Raw genomic sequence first — 22,814 nt, forward strand, 5'->3', positions numbered from 1 at the left:
TTCTATACATATGACTATTTGATCATCTGTGAACAAAAAATTAATATAAAAGGAATGTTGTTAAAATTAATTAATATTTCACAATATAAAGGAAAAAGCACACTTAACAGTTTTTGTTAAATACCTTCCGTGGAAGATTTTGAAAGGGTTTTAATGATGGCCGTGAATAGCTACGGATTATAAACAAATACATACATACATACATACATACATGTACATACATACATACATACATACATACATACATACATGCATGCATGCATGCATGCATGCATGCATGCATACATACATACATACATACATACATACACACACACACACACATACATACATACAATGTATATACATACATACACATATACATACATACATACATATATACATACATACACTAAACATACATATACATAGCATACATACATACATACATACATGCATCCACACACCGACACACACACACACACATGCATGCATGCATACATACATACATACATACATACATCCATCCATCCATCCATCCATCCATCCATCCATCCAGACAGGTACATATATACATACATACATCCATCCATCCATCCATACAGACAGACAGACAGACAGACAGGTACATACATACATACATACATACATACATACATACATACATACACACACACATGCATGCCAGCATAAGAATAATGGTCATCCAACTTTTGAAGCACAAGAGATGAATAACTTTTGAGTGCAATTAACATAACTTTTATTATGTTGATTGATTTACATTTGTTCGGCAAAATGTGTATCTATGATTTAATCTCTTCATCTAATCATTTAAACATTATAGAATCATAATTCCTAACACAGACCTAAAACAGTACAACCCTGTGAACTCTCTGTAAAAGTAGTAAAATCCCTGCTGCCAATAATTGAACAGGATTAAAGTCTTCATGAGAATATTAACTCTCTTCTCAAGTCTCCAATTCATACAACTGGGTTGATCATGGTAAAACAGTGGTTTAAATCTTGTGCGAGGACTTTGGCCAATCAGAAAGAAATGGCAGTACATGGTGAACATCAAGCCACCAATGTAGATTACAAATAGTCCCCTTAACCATTCAACCATTGCAATAGCATAATGCATATCTTTGTGTACATACATGCATGTATGTGTATCAACAATGGATATGTGAATTGACTGTATACAACGCTAGACATTTGATTAAAACATCACAAAACTATTTGTACTTTAATGCATATATTATCATGCCATTTACACTCTTAGTGCATACTAACATGTCATTTATCAAAATTAAACAAAATAACATGTAACATGTTTCCTATCTGCAAAATAATACAATGGGGGAACAAATTTACAAGATTTTGGTATATATAATTTTTTTCGTTTTTCTGCCCTGCAATTTGACCAAGCGCGGTCATCAAATACATCCAAATACAATTGATTTTATTTGTAGATATTCTTCAATGCCATATTTGGAAGCTTCACGACCCAGACCAGATTCTTTCCAACCACTGAAAGGTGTTTCAACTGTAGACACCAGTCCTTCGTTGACGCCAACCATTCCTACTTCCAGGGCTTCAGCAACACGCCATGCTTGAGATATGTTGTTTGAGTAGAAATAACTAGCCAACCCTACATTCACGGAATTAGCAATGGCAACAGCCTCTTCTTCTGTGTTAAATCTGTTAACAGAACAACAACCGTTATTTTCACACCTAGAATTTAATCTAAAGTGGGTCAGTGATCTCCCCAGGATTTTTGCAAGGCATAGGGGCTAATTTGCATATAATATGCATATAATTACTATAATGACATGCATTTATTTACAGGACCATTACTGAAACAGCTGGAAAGCAATATTTAAAATCCTACAGTATATGAAGGGATAGCTTTAAAAGGTTACTTTCTTCGGGATCATTTCATCTAAGCACTCTATAAAATCATTGCCAAGAAAATACTTAGATGTTATTCCAAATATTTTTCTTCTTTCAGCCAAGAAAAATTTGAGTGACATGACATTTGTCACCAGACTTGGTCTTGAAAAGTTCCGAACATACAAGAGATCAATTGAATATACTTACTTGATAATTGGTGCTAATGGTCCAAATGTTTCTTCCTGAGTGACCACCATCTCTGTGGTAACATCACCCAATAGAGTAGGTTCCATAAAGTTTCCACCTCGACTGTGTCTTTCTCCTCCGAGTAACACTTTAGCTCCTTTTTCCACAGCATCCTTCACATGGCGTTCTACCTGTATAGCAAATAAACGATCGCATAACTTGCATGTTACTTCTTTGATCTGACAACCAATAATATATTTACTAGAAATCGGTATGAAATACCAATAAGTTGACATTGTACATATACATGTCAATTTTGTGCATAACATTAACAGGTTGAAATCATGATTGCATTGGGACTAGTTTTTGGATTCAGAACCCACAATCAGCATTGATTAGATTGGATTTATTGTACCATATTACGTGTTAAAGCTACAAAACTATGTTTACCTACAGGTGATTCAATATTGTGCAGAGTGTACGATATTATGAGTAAATTATTATAACTAAATTAACAGTTTCAAAAAAAACCCACACATTCTAGTTGCAGCTAGTGCAGCTTTAAGCACTTGGATATTACCTTGACACTACATTGTTATATGTCATTTGTAAACCCATTTCTTAAGGAACAACCACAGAATGTCACACAAGCTCAGAAAAACAAACTTCATTCATGGGGGGGGGGGGGTTCTGACGTCAATGAGATTGCTGAACTTCACTTCTGCACTTCTAACAAAATTTTGAAAATTTTTATGTTTTCAATGAAAATGGGTTCTGTATTTACTACTGACACATTGATAAGTTTGTTAAAATTTACTTCTAATATGATATACAATGTTGGGTTTCCAGTTAGTATGTTAATGTGTTTACTGTGGTTTTTACACTGTATCAATTGAAATACATGTCAATGTGTCACTTGTATATGTTTGCTTCGGGGAGGGGGAGGGCTTTTTAACTTTAAAGAATGAAGATCGTTATTGAGCTTGAGCAATATTGTGTGATCGTCCCTTACATTAGCATTTGATCCTACATCACAACTACCAATAGTCTAGCTGCTAGACCTCTGGTGTTCTTCTGATACACTACAACACACGACCGAACATCACTATCGAGAATGGAACATCCAAAGTCTAGCAAAAGTCATCTCTGCAGTTCAGGGATATATATAACTGCCAATCAGAGAACCACATTGACAACACACACAAACAGAGGACAATAGCCACTTTTTTCATGCATATTCAGCTTAACGAGGGGCTTGTAAAAATAACCACCAATGCTTTAACTGAAATGTATGAAAGACAACGTCTACACATTCATCAAACTCACAATTACCATAAACCAATAAGACATAGTAGTTAGTAGTTTGTTATCATCATGTGATATTGGACATTAGTATGTACGCATTATAGAGGTCATGAGTTAGTGAATATATTAACATATATATATGCATACATGGCCTAACCCACGGCCATACATCATCTCAATGGAATGTCATCTGAAAATGGCATTAGCTAGACGTTCGGGCAACCCCTCACTGTGAACTTCGTTCACACATTGAACTTCCTTCGCTTATCATATCAGAAGAAAGCCAGAACGTCTAGCAGCAAGACTAAACTTCCTACTGAATATTTAAGTAATGTATCACTTGAAACATTGTTAGCTGTACCAGTAAATCAGACTGCGCTCCTCACCTTTTCAACGGCTCTTTCATTTATCAGTGGCCCAATTGTTGTACCCTCTTGAAAACCATCTCCGACTTTCAAAGTAGCCTTCATAGTCTCAGCAAGTTTGGCACAGAACTTGTCATAGATACCAGCTTGAACCAAGAACCTGTTAGAACCTACACATGCCTGAAATACGGTGTATTAAAAAATTTACAGTTTAAACCTTTACGATATAAACTTTATATTACATGGATATCCTTATACATGTATCTACATAATTTTGTTCTTTTTTTTAGTCCAGAAAAGATATGTAGGTTTAGGGAAGATTGTGTGCAGTAATATTCTATCCAAATTTGGTCTATTTCAGAAAAAGGTGGAAAATGTAGCCCTCACGCTGCTAAAACAATATACATGTTATATGTATGTTGTACATACAACATGTAATTTGTCGTTTTATATTTTGATTTCAAGAAGCCAAATTTCAAAAAGTTTCTCTGATTGGAAAATACATCGTAATTGTAACATTTGTCACTATCACTGGATATATTAATGCAAAAAAACTTAAATCCTTTTTAAAATTAGTTAATTTTCCCACATCTTATACATATTGCTTAAATCCAATTCAATCCTGGTCTGGTATCTTACCTGGCCAGTGTTTCTAAATTTGGAAACCATAGCACCTTGGACTGCAGCATCTACATCAGCTGAATCAAAGACAATAAAGGCAGCATGTCCACCTAATTCCATGGCAACGTGTTTGACTCCCTCAGCAGCTTGCTTCATCAATATCTAGACAACATAAAATATTATGTAATTAGTCTGTACAGGTTTACTTAAGTTTTACATAGTATGAATACCAATGTTGTACATAATTTGACGGGCAAGCAATTCTGAATTTTGCCAAAAGACTTCAACAAAAATAATATTTTCAAGGAAAACAGACACATCAATATTTCTGTCACCTTTTACCCTTGGGATCTTTTTATATATTTTGTTGTCACTACCGCAGGTCAAAAAAAAAACGTTTTGTCTTTTCTGGAGAACTACATGTATAATGTCATCTGATTGAACAAATAGCAAATGTGAAGGCACTTATTCACCACAGAAGCAGAAAGATGTTCACTAGGGAAAAGTGACTGAAGTAAAGTGATATAATCCACCACTGGGGGTGGTATTCAACATATTCCTTACCTTTCCAACCATAGTAGAACCAGTGAAGGATATACCTGCTGACATTGGGTGTGTACAAAGAACTTTTCCTACTTCTGGTGTACTGGTACGTGAACTTGTCACAACGTTGAAAACTCCAGGAGGTATACCTGCCTGTTCAGCAAGCTGAAGTATAAAATATAAAAAAAACATATTTCCTTTATTTTTGTAAACAGTATATGGCAATATCATATTTGCATAAGCTAAATAATGAAACTTGGCTCTTGTCATCATATGGTAGAACTGTTTCAAAGATGAATATAGGTATAATATTGATCTTTCAACAATGATAAGTGATTATCTGAATATTCATGATTTAATTTGCATAATGAATTTAATTACTTCCTAGAACACTACATGCAATTATTAGAACATTCACGATGAAATGTATACTAAATTTAAATCATAGAACAGTAAGTGTAACTATTTAAATATTAATGATGAGATTTGCATACAAAAGTTTTCACATTACCTCAGCTAATGCCAAGGCAGAGTATGGAGTATCTTCTGAAGGTTTCAATACAATAGTACATCCAGCTGCCATGGCTGCTGCAGCCTTTCTGGTTATCATAGCACTTGGAAAATTCCACTGAAGAGTGGGGGAAAAGAGATGGGGATGATTATTTAACTGTAACATTGAGTCACTGAGGCTGGAAGCATGTCTATGGTTTCAATTCACAGCAACCCCATTTTTAACTTCCAATTCATCTACAGATCAAATAATTTTATCCTGTTTTTCCCAACAAACACCCCCCCCCCCCCCCCACACACACACCCATCCAGAGAGAGAGAGAGTAGCATTAATTGTATAATCATGGAATTTATAGAAAGCTTAAGCCAGGTGAGTATACTCTTATCAAAGCAGTTTTTGTCACATTGAAAACATTGCTTTAAAAAATACTGAACATTACAGCTACATGTTCATGTACTCTCACATATCAACAGTACACTTTGTTACCACTTACAGGAGTTATCATACAGGCCACACCAATTGGTTGTTTGATGGTTACGATTCGTTTAGTCTTGACAGGGGCTGGGATGGTGTCGCCATAAATACGTCTGGCTTCTTCAGCAAACCATTCAACCATACTGGCTGCATAGTTGATTTCTCCTATTGCCTCATTGAGTGGTTTTCCCTACAAAACACCAGATTTATTAGTTTGTATGCACATATCATAACTGGGTCATATGGATTTTGATGAAGGTAAAAAAAGTTGTATTTCAAGGTTTAGAAAACAAAAAACAGATTTTTTTGATGGCATACAAAAAATACTTGCAAAATATTCAGAGTAGATTTTCATATTGTGGTTAGAAAAATTAAATTAATGCACATATTAAGAAATTGGGAGTTTTGAAATTGATAACTTAAAAACATCTATCAAAAATGTTGCATCTTTGTAATAAGCCCAATAAAATGTTATTAAATACTTTTAAAATGTGTTACTGTACAGGCAGTGATTTATAAATAAACTGGGGTATATAAGCCATATACTTAGTATATATGGGAGAGAGAGAGACAATAAACACATATCACATCATTTAACATCACCGTGCATGAAAACTGGGTAAGCAGGAGACTCAGGCACAGACTGAATAAATTTACTTAGAAAAGCTTTTACAGCAGCATAATGTTATTTACAGCAACCTGCATTTTGCAGAAATCTGAAGGTGTTGTTGACTTCCTTGTCATCGTTATACAGGTATGGAAATATTGAAAACAGAATTGATATGTCCTATAACATTTTATATCAAGCCACGAATAGAAATTGATTTTATTTTTGCCAGCTGAAAAAAGTTTTCAAATTAATATGTTAGGAATGGTACTAACTGCAGTTGTATGCTGCATGCTGTCTTGTCACAGAGTGTTTGCTTAAGATGTGTAATGTATTAAAGACACTTTATCATGAGTAATAAGACAAAAGCTTGTAAATTTATTAACTACACATACTCAAGAAGATGTAATCATTTCATTTTATTGTACAATGCGCTGAGACGTAGTGTAGCACATTTCTTTAAGAATTAAATAATAATAATGTTTTGTTTTGTACTGCGTTTTGTTCGCCATTTTTGCTTTCCATTTTTTCCAGTTTCTGTAGAAAATGGTGACTTATAAGGCTAATAAGTAGCCAGTGATGTATTTGTGTACAATTCTTTCTTATTTGTAAATATTAATTGTATTTGGCATATCACAATGGTATGTCATAGCAATGAACAACTCTACTGCTACTACATGTACTACTACTACCATACTACCACTACAATATAGGACAAATTCCTGGGTTAATGTGTTCCCACCAAATGCCATACCAACCAATTATCTCAACCCCATACCACATTTTAACACCTGCATCTCTTCCGAATGATGGTTATCACTATAAAGGTATAAGTTAGGAATAGGGTAAACTCAATGACAACAAATTCAAAGTTACATTTTGCAGATACATGGATATATATTGACAATTACTTTGAATGACTTACCATCTCCATGGTAATAATTTTAGCAAGGTTTTCTTTGTTTTTGTGAAGTAATTCATCCCACTTCCTTAGCATCACCTGTCTCTCCTATAAAAAGAGATTTGTAAACATGGATGAGTTTGGAGTCATGAAAAACACTCAATAGTCTAGCCACATTTGTATAATTTATCATCACAAAATCATGAATAAACTGCTTGAATAAATTTGAAATTAGGTGACTGTCAGTGCAACACTACAAAATGGCTGTACAATGCTGATATACATGTATACCTTTGGTAAAGTTCCTTTCCAAGTCTGAAATGTTTCATAAGCTGTTTTGACGGCCATCTCAGCATCTGAAGCCTTCATGTCTGGCACTGAACCCAGTAATTCCCCTGTAGATGGATTCCTGACTTCAAACGTTGACCCATCTTGTGCAGACGTCCACTTACCACCAATGTAAGCTTTGTCGAAAAACAGTGGACTGCAAAAAAAGTAACAGTAAAACATGTGGGGACTCACATTGGGGTTTAAATGCGGAGGTAGCAAAGTATAATGTGATATTCAACATGATTTATAATTTCTCAGTGGCGCAATGACTTATATTTTTGATATGATGTGGGGTGATACAAACAAACGAGAAAGAGTATAGAGCTTCTTAGAGTTTCAATTAAGTGGCACCTTTTTTTACTGTATACAATGTTACACAAATGACACAAACAAACAAGCCATTGTAAATGACATAGTCCCCGCTATGGATTGGGTTTTAAGGAACTGGCAGTTTATGTTGTCATTTTCAAACCTGGTTAATGTTGTTTGGCCTCATATGGTTGTTTTTGATATCACTACTCTGTTCAAGCATGTATGAGTTATGGCTTTGGACATGAAAACTGCACAAACAAAATGCCTGCCAGGCAGCCATATCGGATTGTATCACGATGAAAATGGATATACACATGTATGTCATAGAACACTATGCTAATACCAACTTTGAATGAGATCTGTTCAAGCATGTCTGAGTTATGGCTTTGGACATGGAAAATTTGCAAACAAAATGACTGCCAGGCAGCCATATTTGATTGTATCACGACAACAATGTACATGCACATGTATATCATAGAACACTGTCCTAATCCCAACTTTGAATGAGATCTGTTCAAGCATGTCTCAGTTATGGCTTTGGAAAGGGAAAATTCACAAACAAAATGGCTGCTAGGTAGCCATATTGGATCGTTTCATAAAACAAATTGATGTGCATATGTATGCCATAGCATGTTGCCCCTGTACCAAGTTTGAAAAAAATCAGTCCAGGCATCTCCAAGACACGGCTGCAGACGGACGGACGGACGGACAGACACACGGACGCACGGACAGACGGAACCCAATCCATAAGTCCCAGTACGGAGTTTGTCCGTCCGGAGTTTGTCCGGCGGGGACTAAATACAGGCTCTTGTAGCGTGCATGAAAATGAAATGTTACATTTTAGCTCACTGTGAACAAAAACAAACAGTTTTTTGTTTGAGTCTTCCTGTTTCATCTGACAGTGATGTTGATGTGTGTTCAGTGAGATATAAGATAAAATGTATCATACATATTATATATTATATATCATCCATAATATTTATTACATGCTTGCATGCTACAAATGTATCGGTGTCTGTATTTTTTACAAAAAACTGTGAGGTGTAGGAAACACTGTGTTGCATAAATGAATAACTATAGTCTCTCTAGTTTTGTAGTATTATTGGACAATGTTTTTAGAGGAATGTTTAGAGGTATGAAAATTGAAAATATATACATGTAGTAATATATTAATATGTTCATTAACAGAAAGTGTTACACACAGGAATACATGTAGGTACGTTGTGATAATCAAAAATATAATTATCTTACTTTTTTCCTGCCATGCTTGATAAAACTCTGGTTCCAACTTTACAATTAAAGACCTGTTGGAAAGATAAACAATAGTTGTACTAATTAAAATACAAGTAAATAAATAAGTATATTTCATAGTCAAAGCTGTTACAGTACAAACAACATACTCATCAATACCCTTAATAGGGAACTTGCAAACCTGCCATGTTGAATGTTGCATCATGGGAAATGTAATAATAAATACTAGTCAATTAGTATTATAAACAATATTGTTACATTGTTTATAACCAACTATAATCAATTCATAGCTACCCTGAACATTGTGGGAGGTTTATTTTATTGATAGCTCCAGGTTAGGTATTACGATAACCTCATAGTCCTTTGCGTCTGAGCATGCTCAGTCTGGATTGCAAGTTCCCGATTGGACTTCAAATTGTGTACAATGTACTTCAGCCATATGTACTACATGTTGGATTTAACATGCAAAGTTTACGAGAAAATGTATGTATACTTAGAGACTGACTTTACATACATACATACGTACATATTCAAGACAGCACTGTCATTTGTGTTTCATAAAAAATGGCCATAAATTGACACAAAGCAATAATGTAACACATGTGGCAACTAATCAATTGCTAGCAAGTGTACGTTTTACATGTTTATGTGTATACATCTAGTCAAAGAATACAATTAAGTAATTAATTATATGAAAATGACAATATTGTTATTTGGGAATGTTTTATTACATCACAGGATATTTAACACATTACGTGCCATGCATGTATGCGTACAATGTATGTGTTGTGTGTGTGTTGTGTGTGTGTGTGTGTGAGTGAGTGAGTGAGTGGATCCACATCAAAATGTGCCCTCTAAGGCAAAAAAAAAAGATTCATTTCTGGTCGGGACATTTTGTCTAAAGTGGTGCGACGACATGGTTATTTCGTTTTTATTGTTATTTTTTTAATTCCCAACAACCCTGTCACTCAATCTAATAGTACTTTAGAGCAAGTGTGTATGTGTGCTTGTTCGTAATTGACTCTGCAGTTGTCTTCACTGACGTAGGGAGGGTTATTTTGTGTTTCCTCTTGAATCTGCAGACTGCATGGGCTGGACAAACACAAAAAAATGATGACGCAAGGGTATTTAAGTGTTCGGCGTGCTGACCAGAAACAATTTTTTTTTTTTTTTGGGGGGGGGGGGGGGTGGGGGGGTAACCATTTAGTTTTTTCATGGCACAATGGTACATGTTTTATCTTGGATATTTGTGCAAGGTTTGAATGAAACCACTACATGTATGTATGTCCATACGCATGTGTGCAAGAGCAAGGAAGCAAAGTATTGTCACATACAAGCATGTACAAATGTACAAACATTACAGTAGACCAATAACCAATATAACATATTCATTTGGTTATGATATCCTGCTACTACGGCTGACAATCATCACTTGCCATTTATAACAAAACTATTATGAGTGGTATATTATTCAAATTCTGATGATTATTAGTTTTGATAGTCATTGCACTGGACCTGGCTATGACAATTTTAGACAATATTTCGATGTTATTCCCCATATATTTCTTTGTTCAGCCAAGACAAGTACGAGTGACTTAAGGGGCGTTTGTCACAATGAGTACATGTACATGTAGTGACAACCTTTAGGTCAGGAGTATTTTCTGGCTGAATGAAGAAAAATATTGGAGAATAACAGTGCCAGTAATATCAGTGAAAAATCACCGAAAGTAATGGCAACTTTGAATGTTTTGAATGTTTCAAACACAGTGACATACATACATGTATTGTTGTGACATGGATGCATGTGATGTAGAACGACCAGAGTACATGTATACATTCCATATTTTTTGTTCAACTTGGTTTGTGCATGGTATAAACTGTATTATACATGTACAAATGTATATGTATATCATTTATTGTAACCTTACTTACTTATAGATTTATAAGGGGCAAGAAATTAACCAAATTCATCTTCAAAACACAAGACAGGCCAGTAAAGGTAACATATACAAATGTACATCCCTACAGTTACTGAATATCGGAAACAGGCATTATAGTGGTGCTGTTCTATGGAACAATCTACCCCTATCCATAAGATCAGATCCGAACTCATCGATATTTAAAAGACATCTTAAGAATGTAGTCTGGTAATGTGGGTGGATTACTTTTAAAGTACACTGTGCGTCTGTAACTTTTTGTCCTGGTTTGTCCTTTTTTTCTGTGTTCAACAGGTTCCATTGGGAGAACAGTGTTATTAATGCACTGAAATGGTGTTTGTATATGGAAGATTAATAAATAAATAAAGCCTGCTTCAATTTCTTGAACATACATTGATACATGTATGCAACACTGAATCCATCGCAACCAAAAAACTGTGACAACATTAATGCATCAGCAGTTTGCAAAATATGCATGTAGTAACGTGGTACCAGCATAAATGGTACATTGAAGAAATTTACATGTACACACACTTTCTCAATGAAAACTTTTGTATATGAAAGAATGAATTAATCCATGATAATAGAATACAGCTAACAATTCAATTCAATTCAATAGCATTTCTCTATAAATGTCTCTGAACCTACATGTTACAAAAACAAAGATGTGCCATTTTGATAATTTGACATGTACATGTATACATTTGTACCTATTGGTGTCCTTTTGAGCTGACAATGAACATTTCGCAAAAGACAAAATCAGACAAAAACAACTATGCAAACACAGACAAAAAGATGACCTGATCTACTTTTATATGTCACTTTCACAACAACAATAAATGTATGTTGATATCGTGTATTACATTACAGTACCTCAAGTGGCACAATAAAAAAGAATTCAAGTGCCCAGTCCACTGCAAATAAATAAAGTTCTGCACTCCCTAAAGATTCACGCATTCCCAACTCTGGTTTGATATTGTGTATCTGTTTTAAGTCGTCGTAGGCTGGAAGTACCAATAGGTTAAAGAAGGTCAAACCCACTAGGTTGTTCATAAAGTTTTTAACACGCTGCAGAAAGTACATTCTGTCTGATAGTCCCGACATCATTGCAGGGACATAGGTGGTCGGACCGGTATACACTGTAACTACAAATGTAGGGCGGGTCACTTTTCACGTGCAGTTGCCAAGGCGAATCAGTAAAATGCTACGAATTTACCTCTGCGCACAGTAGTTAATCATATACTATAGAGTACATGTACATATTATTGAGGTATTGACCTTTCCACCGGGCTCTATTCTATACGTATCATTTCACACTATTCGGCAATTTAAACAGAAAAACAAACAAAATTTGAAAACATGTGTTCTGATTCTATGTTAGGCTGGTACTGAGAGTATTGTTGCAATTTTTATTACCTAACTTTAAATGCTGTCACTGAAATATTCTTTGTCTAAATTTGTTACATGAATTACTTTAGCTTTCTATAAACAAGCTATGGCAAGAGGAGAAAAGTTCCAGTGGAAATGTAAATGTTGTATCAGTAAGATGACTAGGAATGAGATGTCGGCCGTGACTACGTGTGAATTGATGGACACTTCTCAACCATCTTCACTAACGGCACAAGTACCACCACCGCCAGCAACACCGTCGTCAACAGTACCACCACCGCCAGCAACACCACTGTCATCAGTACCACCACCGCCAGCAACACCACTGTCATCAGTACCACCGTCACCAGTACCACCACCGCCAGCAACACCGTTGTCAACAGTACCACCATCACCAGCAACACCATCAGATGCAATGGAAGTCGATTCCTGTCTTGACGAAATGTACATAATCGAATCAAGACCATCGCCACTGGAAGAATCTGAAATCAGAGAGCCTTCGACAGTTTCTGCAGAAGCCGAGGATTTCGAGATAGCTTTCGAAATCATCAATCAGGGTACGAAAAGAGCCTCCAAGAAATTGGTGGACAACCGTGGATATTCATTTAACGTGAAGCGACATAGAGACGAGAACACCATCAACTGGCAATGTACAGTTCGTCCAAAAGGAAACCCCTGTCGCACCACCGTTATTCAGAAAGGACAGGAGTTTATCGTAGGGAAGAAAAACCACAACCATGCAGCACAGCCAGGAACTCACATCGTCACGAAAATCACTGCAACTATAAAGACCAAGGCAGCTGAGAACCCCTACAAGCCAGCATCCGCCATCGTCACCGAGGTTCTCCTTGAAAATATCAGCGCTGCTCCCTGTCCATCCCTCCCTACAACAACCAACCTTACAAGAGCTACAAATCGTTTCAGACAACAGAGCCGCCCAAAAGATCCAAAAGATTTGCACTTCGAATTGAACATGGAACATATCCCCGATGACTTCCTTGTCGCAGACGTCAAAGTTAAAGATCGGCGACATCTCGTGCTATCATCCCATAAACAGCTGAACTTACTTCGAAAATCAAAGACCTGGTATGCGGACGGAACTTTTAAATTGGTGCAATCGCCGTTCAAGCAACTATTCTCAGTCAACGCGTTCATCCAATACGGAGACAATATCAAACAGGTCCCTTTGGTTTTCGTCCTTACATTGTATGTCAGGAAAGAAAAAGTCGGACTACAGGGCCATTCTTAAAGAACTGAAAATCGTGTTAGGAGCCAATGACGAAACCATCCGGTTCCAGTGCCTGGTAATTGACTTCGAAATGGCGATGTTGAAAGCTTTCAGCAAAGTTTTCCCCGACGTTGAAATATCCGGTTGTCTGTTCCACTGGACCCAAGCGCTCTGGAGGAAAGTACAGGAGCTGGGACTACAAGTTGCTTACACGACAGACAGGGACATATCATCTTACATCAGGAATATTAATAGCAAGCAAGTTTGCTTGAAGTTTTACCGTGATCTGGTCGGTTGATACACAACCTCGCATCAAAACCATGTACAACCCAACCCGTTTACGTTTCAAGGCGAATGGGTAGAGAGAACTTGTTCACTTCAGAATAGGGCGACATCATGAAATTAAAAGACAAGTTACATGTACATGTAATGAAAATTGCAAAAAAGTCGGAATGATCGTCCGTACTCATGGACAAAGGTTCTACTTCAACTTCAAGTTGACCTATAAACACGGCATGTGTCAGTGGTTTTAATCATTACTTGGTTTAGTAACAGGAGATACTACGTAGTAAACTGAAAAAATACCGTAATTTGTTTTACTAATGTGGCCGTAATGTTTCGATCGTGGGAAAGCACTGTCTCAAAACTGCGTATTCTAACCCATAACCATTGTTTACCACATGGGGCGAAACGACCAAACCTATGGGGCGAAACGACTAAACCGCTGGGGCGAAACGACTAAGTAGGTGCGAACTGGCAATGGGGCGAAACGACCTGTAACCGAATGGGTTTCATTAGAAGCCGGACGCAGGAGAAAGTACCCGCCTACTCTTGTCATTTATCCAGCTACATTTTTCGAGATGATGACAGAAATGATGTGAAATTTAGTCAAAGACAGTTTGTAATGTTCATAATGATTTACAAAACGGATTATAAATGAATACTTCCGGTTCTCAGACTACAAAACCTAGTAAACTGCCATGAACTCTTCGTAAGAAATACATCATGTGACAACAGATTGTGACCTTTGACTTAGTTTGATACCGCTGTCCAAGAAAGGAAGAAAACATGTAGCACTTTATGTACAAAATAAATATTCTCTAAGAAACCATCTGTCAGATTCAAAAATGACACATTTGATGATCATATTGGCTCCAAGACATCTTAGTCAAGGCTTTTATTCTGCATACTGGTTGGCCAAAGAACTCATTTCCAACAGCAAAACCGATTCACCACTTACCCTAATAGAGAGACTTGGATTAAGTGAACTACATGGGTTTAAGCGCAGGTCCCCTGCATCATTACGTGAAATATATACAGTGATTGGCGATACCATTTTGAAGTCAATTGTAGATATGGTAAATAAGGCTGAATGCTATGGATTGTTAATTGATGACATGACAGACGTAGCTGTATTGGAACATTGGTTTTATACAGTTTTTTAACAATGGTACTGACCAAGTTGAAGTTGACTTTCTCTTCATAGAAAATCTCTTAGAAAAGTCTGACTCAGCAAATGCAGAGACTATTTATGGTGTTTTGTGTGAAAAGTTGAGGTATCTTGAACTATCATTACAAGACCTGAGAGAGGCTTAGTAACCGACGGTGCCAGTGTAATGGTTGGCAAACGCAATGGGCTGGCCAAAAGACTGAAAGATGTCAACTCAAAACTTGTTTCTGTCCACTGTATATACCATAGACTGGCCTTAGCATGCACTGACACAAATAAAACATTGAACTGTATTTCAAATGTAGAGACAATAGTGACACAGTTGTTCGAGTACTCCCAAAAAAATTGGCAGTGTACAAAAATGTATTTTGATGACACAACAAAAACTAAAGAACATCAAGATGACCACTTCAGCTACAAGAGCAGCTGTGACAAAGAGGTTCAAAAGAGCTTGCCAAACGTGGTGGTTATCATTTGATGCTGCAATAAGTTCAGTTTATCAGGACATTGTCCCATTACTACACACACTTCAGAAATTGGAGTCAACAGACGGTGACCCAGTGGCATTTGGGCTCTTCAAATTTATAGCAATCTTGTATATACTTCATCATGTTCTTCCCATACTTAGTGAGTTAAGCAAAACTTTTCAACAAGAGCTAATCAACTACAGCCATATCCAGCCAACTGTTCATTATATCAAATGCAAACTTGTTGAAGTGATGGAGAACAATGGTGCTATTGAGCACTTAAAGATTGACCTTTCCAAGGGTGGTAGACTAAAACCTTTAGACTTGCGGTTCACAACAGAAGCAGAAACATCTATGGCAGATATTTCAAGGCGTTACACCACATCAACAATGTTGATGCTCGCTTGGATACCTCATTACCAATATTTAATTCATTTGCAATATTTCATCCTCGCGGCATACCTCCACCCAACAGTCCAGATTTCAAGGAATATGGTGTGGAAGCTATAGGCATCCTTGCAGATAAGTTTCTGACAAATGATAATGATGACAATAACAAGTTAACTGCTGAATGGTGCAAGTTTAAGTATGACCTGATGTCATGGCAGAAGCAGATGGAAGTAGTATTATCAACAAACAAGGACACAAATCCAATAGTAGTATGGTGTCTGACTAGATTACTGAAAATGAAGTCCATTTCTACCCTGAACTGAAAATCAAAGGAAGTTGCCAGTTGCCACGTATCACAAAACAAATTGACGTGCATATGTATGCCATAGTATGTTGCCCCTGTACAAAGTTTGAAAAAAATCGGTCCAGGCATCTCCAAGAAACGGCTCTGGACGGACAGACGGAACCCAATCCATAAGTAGACTAAAAAGGCATGAACGACTGTCTACAGTCTACATACAAATAAATATATGTAACAAAGTAAATCACAGAAACTGTGTATTAAGGGATGTCTGTGTGTTTATTGTGTCTATCTCAACAGGAAACACTGTGATCAGTCATTTATCTTGATATACCCTGTAAGCATTTGCACACTAAGAAGAAATCTCCTTTAATAACTAAATAACCAAGTTGCTGAACTTTGCACCCTATTTATTCTAGCTAATTCATCAAACAATACCCTTACTTAAAAATCAATATCTTCTTGATATATTTGAACAATAATTTTCTCCATATCAACATCTCTATATTGCAAATGACATTTATGTAAACACCATGTCATGACTTGCACAGAAATTTGAATGATGTGAAAAAGACACAAAAAGAGTCCACAATGACAAATCATGATAGGGACAAAATTTAAAGGTGGAAATGTACTTCTATATTAATTGTAGCACCTCTAAATTAGAGAAAATACACGTGGAAGTATTAAGTAAACAGAGATTGCATTAAGAAATAAGTGTACAAAGTGACTTTTAAAACTATAACAAGCTTCCATCTCTGTTCAATTCTAGCAATGAATTAAGCTAAATACTTGAGTGGGTCAAAAGGGATCCAATCATTTTTGTCCAATAAGTCTTAATTCATCAGATGATGATCAAACACCAAAGATGGTACACTGACAATAGTTCTTGAGTATTTTAATTAAAGATAGCTAATTTCAATTTTGTACATTTCTAGATGATTAAATTAGGGAGTTCAGAATCTAATCATTTCATTTCATGTCATTTAAATGATGCGAGAAATCGTTTTAATAGTAATTAACCTCTGTCTGTTGTGACTTAAAGTGTACATGCAAAGGTACATACTTTTTTTCGTAATTATGTTTATTTTGCCATAAAAATACAGGAAATCGGGTTTGTAATAGTACAATATAATTCTAACACGAGAAATTGCGCGAAAAATGAGGCACTCTCGGCTCAGCCACAGAGCACCTTCAGGTAAGTACCTCTCATTTGCATATGGATAGGACAGGATTTGGAACTTTATGACGTCAATGCAGGAACACAAACGCATTCGTCAGTGTATCTTTACATGTAAAGCCATTATGATCGAACCAGAAGGTCAACTTCAAAACCAGTTTTCGCCAGAACCCGACGTTGAATATTGGTCAGATTCCTCAAGCTTAGAGCAATACACTCCAGCATTAACATCTGATGGTGTGATTTAGCCAAATTCATTCGAACCGACCGCTAGCAGTAACGATAGTGGTAGTGAATGAGTACACTGTTTAAATATCCACCATGCAAGTTTAGTGCTTGTTTTCTGACTATGCCTTGCTGTCTTATAAGTTATACAGCGTATGTCCTAGTGAAGCCGTGTTGTTTACATAAATAACATACTGTTATCAGCGTCCTTTGTTGACATAACTATTCAACGGGTGGAAAACAGCTCCTGCAGACAATGTAATCGAAACGAAAATTATCTAATATTTCCATACCCATCAAACATACAGAGATCGAATAAGAATGGCTTCAAGAGTTCCCCATAATATTCTCTCAAGTTGTTCAAATGTAGCATGTGTCGTAACAGTACATTCGATCTATGACCAAAATCACCATTCAAAATCTTCGCGAAAGTAGACCCACAAATTCGTTAGAGTAGAACGTTTTGTTGGATAACCATCCCTCTTGAAAGCTATGTGTACACGTACTTTATATCATTTTTTACTGCGTTAATTTACCATCCACACAGTGACATGAAGTGGTTTCATCTTCTTCCAAAGCACGACCCATGTTTACTGAAGCCGGCCGTACTGTGGTGTATTGTGTATTGTCTCCGACCATTTTTGTTTGAGTTTTTTATGGATAGACATGTCTTACGTTGTGGAAGTTATTTGACCTGGGAGCGTGAAGCTTAGTGCTGACTGTACTTTGGTGTATCCATCCACTTTTGACATGTGATTGGCATGACACAGTAATTGTTCAGGTAGACAAAACAATGGGAACAAAAATAGCAACATTATAATGAGCGTTGCGTCTTTTTACTTTGATATGATTCCGACGATGTACATGTGATGTATCACAATGAAAACGATTGACTCCCAGCAACATGGAAATCAAAACATACAATCGGACTACGCATTGTTTAAAAACAAATGCTATTGTAGTGAAAATATTTTATGAAGCTAACTTGCTTTCTTGAAAACATCATTTCAAATTATTTTATTTGTCTTCCTTTTTTCGCTTTGACCATGGCTACACCGGTGGCGTGGAGAACCCCGGCCCCGGAAACATTTACCGGCTTTCACTGTATGGCGTCACTGTCCAGTTTTTACGTGATTTCAACTGCCTTCACCCATTATCACCTACTCAGTTATATCACTCGGAAATGTGTGTAGGGTAATCGTTTCACTGCGGGTGCTACCGACAAAACACCAAGGAACCATTGTTGTCGGAAGACTAAACTGGTACACCACAATATGTACAGTTACAGATAATACTATATGGCAAGCGTAATTAGTAATTCATAAGTAAACATTACACAAAGGCTTAGAAGGCTTTTGAAACATGTGGGACATCGACACCTTTCGTGAGCTGGTTGAGGTGCCGAAGTTAGTCGAAGCACAGGGGATTAAGGGGGCAAGTATTTTTGCGACTTTCTTACCAATGCGCGCAATATTTAGAGGTATGAATGCAATTTCATTTATTTTTATAGCAAAATAAACATAATTACGAAAAAAATTATCAACCTTTGCATGTACACTTTAAACTGCTAATTGTATACACAGGGAAAGATTTTAGGTCATGAATGCAGGCCTGAATCCATACATACCTAGATGCATTCCCATTAAATTTCAGCCCAATCTGCTCAGTAGTTTTGGAATTATAGATTTTCAACCAAAAAGACACATTTTTAGCCCTAATTTGCATATTACTGATGGAATCATCATGTCATGAACAAATCTTACTTTCTACCCCCTTAAGAATGTTCCCACTAAATTTCGCACCTATCTGCCCAGTAGTTTCTGAGTTTAAGTTTTTGACCAAAAATCACATTTTTTGACCCAAATCACACACCTGTGATGCGATCGTTTTGATTTGAACAATTTCCCAACTAGACACCCAAGGTAATGGACCCACCAAATATCATGGCAATCGATTCAGCGGTTTTTGACTTTAAGTTGTTTACACACACAGACAGACAGACAGACAGACAGACAGACAGATGCCGGGCGATCCCTACAGCACTACTGAACCTCAGTTCAGTTGTGCTAAAAAAATCATACAGATTGATTCGAGTGCCTGTGATCACGTGACTGTCAAGTGACTAAAACGTAATCACGTAGTGCTCACACGTACATGCAATCGGGCGGCAATCATTAACCTGGCCTGGAGGATATACATGCAGCATGCAAGCTTACATAAGGCACAGCAAGTCATACTGTACTGTTGATAGACGCTAATATCAATAAGGGACTGGTTGGTGGTACAAAGGTTGACAAGCCACATGTATGATTATGATATCTCTAGATCTAACCTACCAGTCGTGGCAGCATCAGCCTGCATATAACTAGAGCCTTTGCCATAGCATCGCCGTCAACGGTTCTCCAACAAGAAGGCAAAACGCAAAACAAGTTGTTTACGTCAGAATACAGTATACTGTATAGTGGCCCCAGCTGATCTACAGCTGTGTAACCTGTATCCCTCCACGCTGTGATGAGATGGCTTTGACCTCTCCACGTCACTATGTCACTGCTCAGTCAGTGCAGTGATAACGCTAAGAAGTTGGAGTAGTGTAGCGACTGCAATATGACTTTACGTTTGATAAACTGCGCCCCTCACCTTGCTTGTTACCAACTATGCACGGTAACTTGTTTTGTTTCGATTTCCTGTTTACAACAAAGCCGGTGTATACTGGATTGTGAAGGTCACCACTGCACTGCACCACATGGAACAATACACTGCACGCAGTCTTGTCTTCGAGCCAATGTGATCATGTGACTGTCAAGTGACTAAAACGTAATCCGATTGCAGTGATCAAATATGATTTTCATACGACGGCCGCGGCGCGCGACTTTAATCTTTGTCAAGGAAACAGATCGCAGTGTTGACCTAACGTTTTCCTCAGGTAGAAAAAAATATTGGCCGTAAATGGCGCCAAGATATTGATTATGTGAGGACCAAAATAGGTGATGTTAATCACGGATAACTAACACGTTATGTGTGTGTTAATGCAGTAAGCTTAGTAGGGACAAACCATTTGATTTCGGAGAGGGGGTGGAGGATTTTTTTGGGAAAAAACTGTCGGTAGGTGAAGGAGAAAAAAAATAATATGATCCCGTAATGGTTTTTATGGAAAAAAATTGTTCCAACAGACAGAAGAAAAAAATATTGTTGCGATGTGCTGAAATCGGCAACATTTGAGAAACCGATTCTCTCATTTTCTATGGAGGCGCACTGCCTAATGGGGCGCTAATATTTTCAATATTTGTTAGTGCAGGGGCATATGGGTTTTCGTGTGAAAAGCATGTTAATTTTATGAAACATATATGGTTACGTTCATTATAGGACCACATATCAAAAAATACATGTTGGCAATTTTTATCTTCAAAATTAGTCTGAGGGGGCTAAAATAAAATTTGACCCCAAGACCCTATTCTTAACCATTGGTTAGGCAATGAAAACCCATGAATCCATGATTATAGTCAACTTCCATTGATATGGCCTTAGCAGCAGCCAACAATGCCAGTATATTTTGCAAAGATAACAACATTTTTGGTTAGTCAGGCAAAAAAAAATATCAAAACATGTATGCAAATATGCCTACCAACAAGACCATGTCCATAGCAACAGTCAGAACATTATGTATATTGTAAAGATAACAGTAATTGGTAGGTATATGTAAGGGCAGCCTTAATTCTGTTTCTCATGACCCAAACGACCCTAAATGTCTTCAATTACCGAGATGAATTTTTTTTTAAATGACGCCCTCTATGGCAGGGTTAGGAAACCCATGAGTGCGTATCTGAATGAAAATTATTGTTTATCGCTGAAATTTGGGCAAATTCAATAAAACACAGTTCAAATGTTCCTTCTGACTTTACTTGCCATTTCTAAGTCATTCAGAATATTAAAATATGATTATGAATTGAAAGTATCACCAACAAGTACTCATAAACTTACAATTTTTTTTTTAAAATTATTTTTTAATTTTTAACAGACTCACAGACCAATCATTTTAAAGATTTTACATTGACAAACAGTGTCACTTCGTCTCATACTCACCACATTTACACATCCTCTGCTGAAGATTTACCCCGGTGGAAAGACATGGTCAAATATGACATTTCGTATAGTGAACTAAACTCTAGTGAAAGTTACAGTGGGTTGAAAATACAGCAAACTCAACTTTTAAAACATTCTGAAGGTTTCTAAAGGTGTTTTTACTTTTCTATCTAATATTTGCAAGACGTCCAATTTATGTAACTTGTATGCTAATATTGAGAAGTAAAATTTCAAATTTTGCGTAGACCTAAACTTGGACTCTATATCCTGTGTAGAATGTACCTGTCCAGGATTCAATACTACATGTGTAGATACGTATTAAAACCAGATGCCAGATCTGAAAAGGAATATTTTAATGTGTGTATGTACACTTGACAACAAGTCACACCAATACGCCGAAATTGGTCAAAAGGACATATCATTTTGCAAGGGTCGTTCTATGCAATAAATGAATGCCTTTATTTTTTAACGATGCATGTACCCATGAATGTACATAGGGAAGGAAGCCATTGATGCTTTTATAGACCCCTTACTGTTCTGAGGTGTTATCAATACACACTTTAAAATGATTAATTGATGTAGTCACAATAACCCTTTCTGGTAAACTGTTCCTAATGTGTACCACATATTGACTGGAAAAATATTTACGTATATCAAATCTGGATTAAAATAATTACTAAGTAATTACAATGGTTTAATTGGTGTAGTAATAACAATAATTCTTTCTGGTAAACTGTTCCAAATGTTTACAACATGTCGACTGAAAAAATATTTTGGTATATCCAATCTGGATCTGTCTTTAAATCATTTCAATCTATATCCCCTTGTTGTCGAAGTAGATACTTTACTGGGACAATACCCCCCCCCCCCCCCCGTGGACCCGTGCCAG

General features: G+C 36.7%; 1 protein-coding gene across 1 annotated transcript; it reads right to left on the bottom strand.

The window, feature by feature from the left end:
* Nucleotides 1-751: 751 nt before the first annotated feature.
* LOC144446212 (succinate-semialdehyde dehydrogenase, mitochondrial-like) lies at nt 752-20,776 on the bottom strand. Its single transcript, XM_078136001.1, has 11 exons — nt 20,182-20,776; nt 9,279-9,331; nt 7,677-7,869; nt 7,410-7,493; nt 5,897-6,067; nt 5,404-5,520; nt 4,914-5,057; nt 4,368-4,511; nt 3,750-3,908; nt 2,080-2,249; nt 752-1,680 (listed from the first exon to the last, which is right to left on the bottom strand). The coding sequence occupies exons 1-11, from the start codon at nt 20,224-20,226 to the stop codon at nt 1,416-1,418; spliced, it is 1,545 nt and encodes a 514-aa protein (XP_077992127.1). The 5' UTR covers nt 20,227-20,776; the 3' UTR covers nt 752-1,415.
* Nucleotides 20,777-22,814: the final 2,038 nt, after the last annotated feature.

The sequence above is a fragment of the Glandiceps talaboti genome, chromosome 1 (assembly GCF_964340395.1).
Source record: "Glandiceps talaboti chromosome 1, keGlaTala1.1, whole genome shotgun sequence".
NCBI lineage: Eukaryota > Metazoa > Hemichordata > Enteropneusta > Spengelidae > Glandiceps > Glandiceps talaboti.

What these genes read in the sequence shown, in the direction of transcription:
- LOC144446212 (XM_078136001.1), bottom strand. Translation starts at nt 20,226, where the DNA reads ATGGCAAAGGCTCTAGTTATATGCAGGCTGATGCTGCCACGACTG. An exon ending in AAATTATTACCATGGAGATG is followed by an intron (nt 6,068 to 7,409) that starts GTAAGTCATTCA and finishes GGTGTTTTGTAG; the next exon opens with GGAAAACCACTCAATGAGGC. An exon ending in CCATTAGCACCAATTATCAA is followed by an intron (nt 1,681 to 2,079) that starts GTAAGTATATTC and finishes TTCTGTTAACAG; the next exon opens with ATTTAACACAGAAGAAGAGG.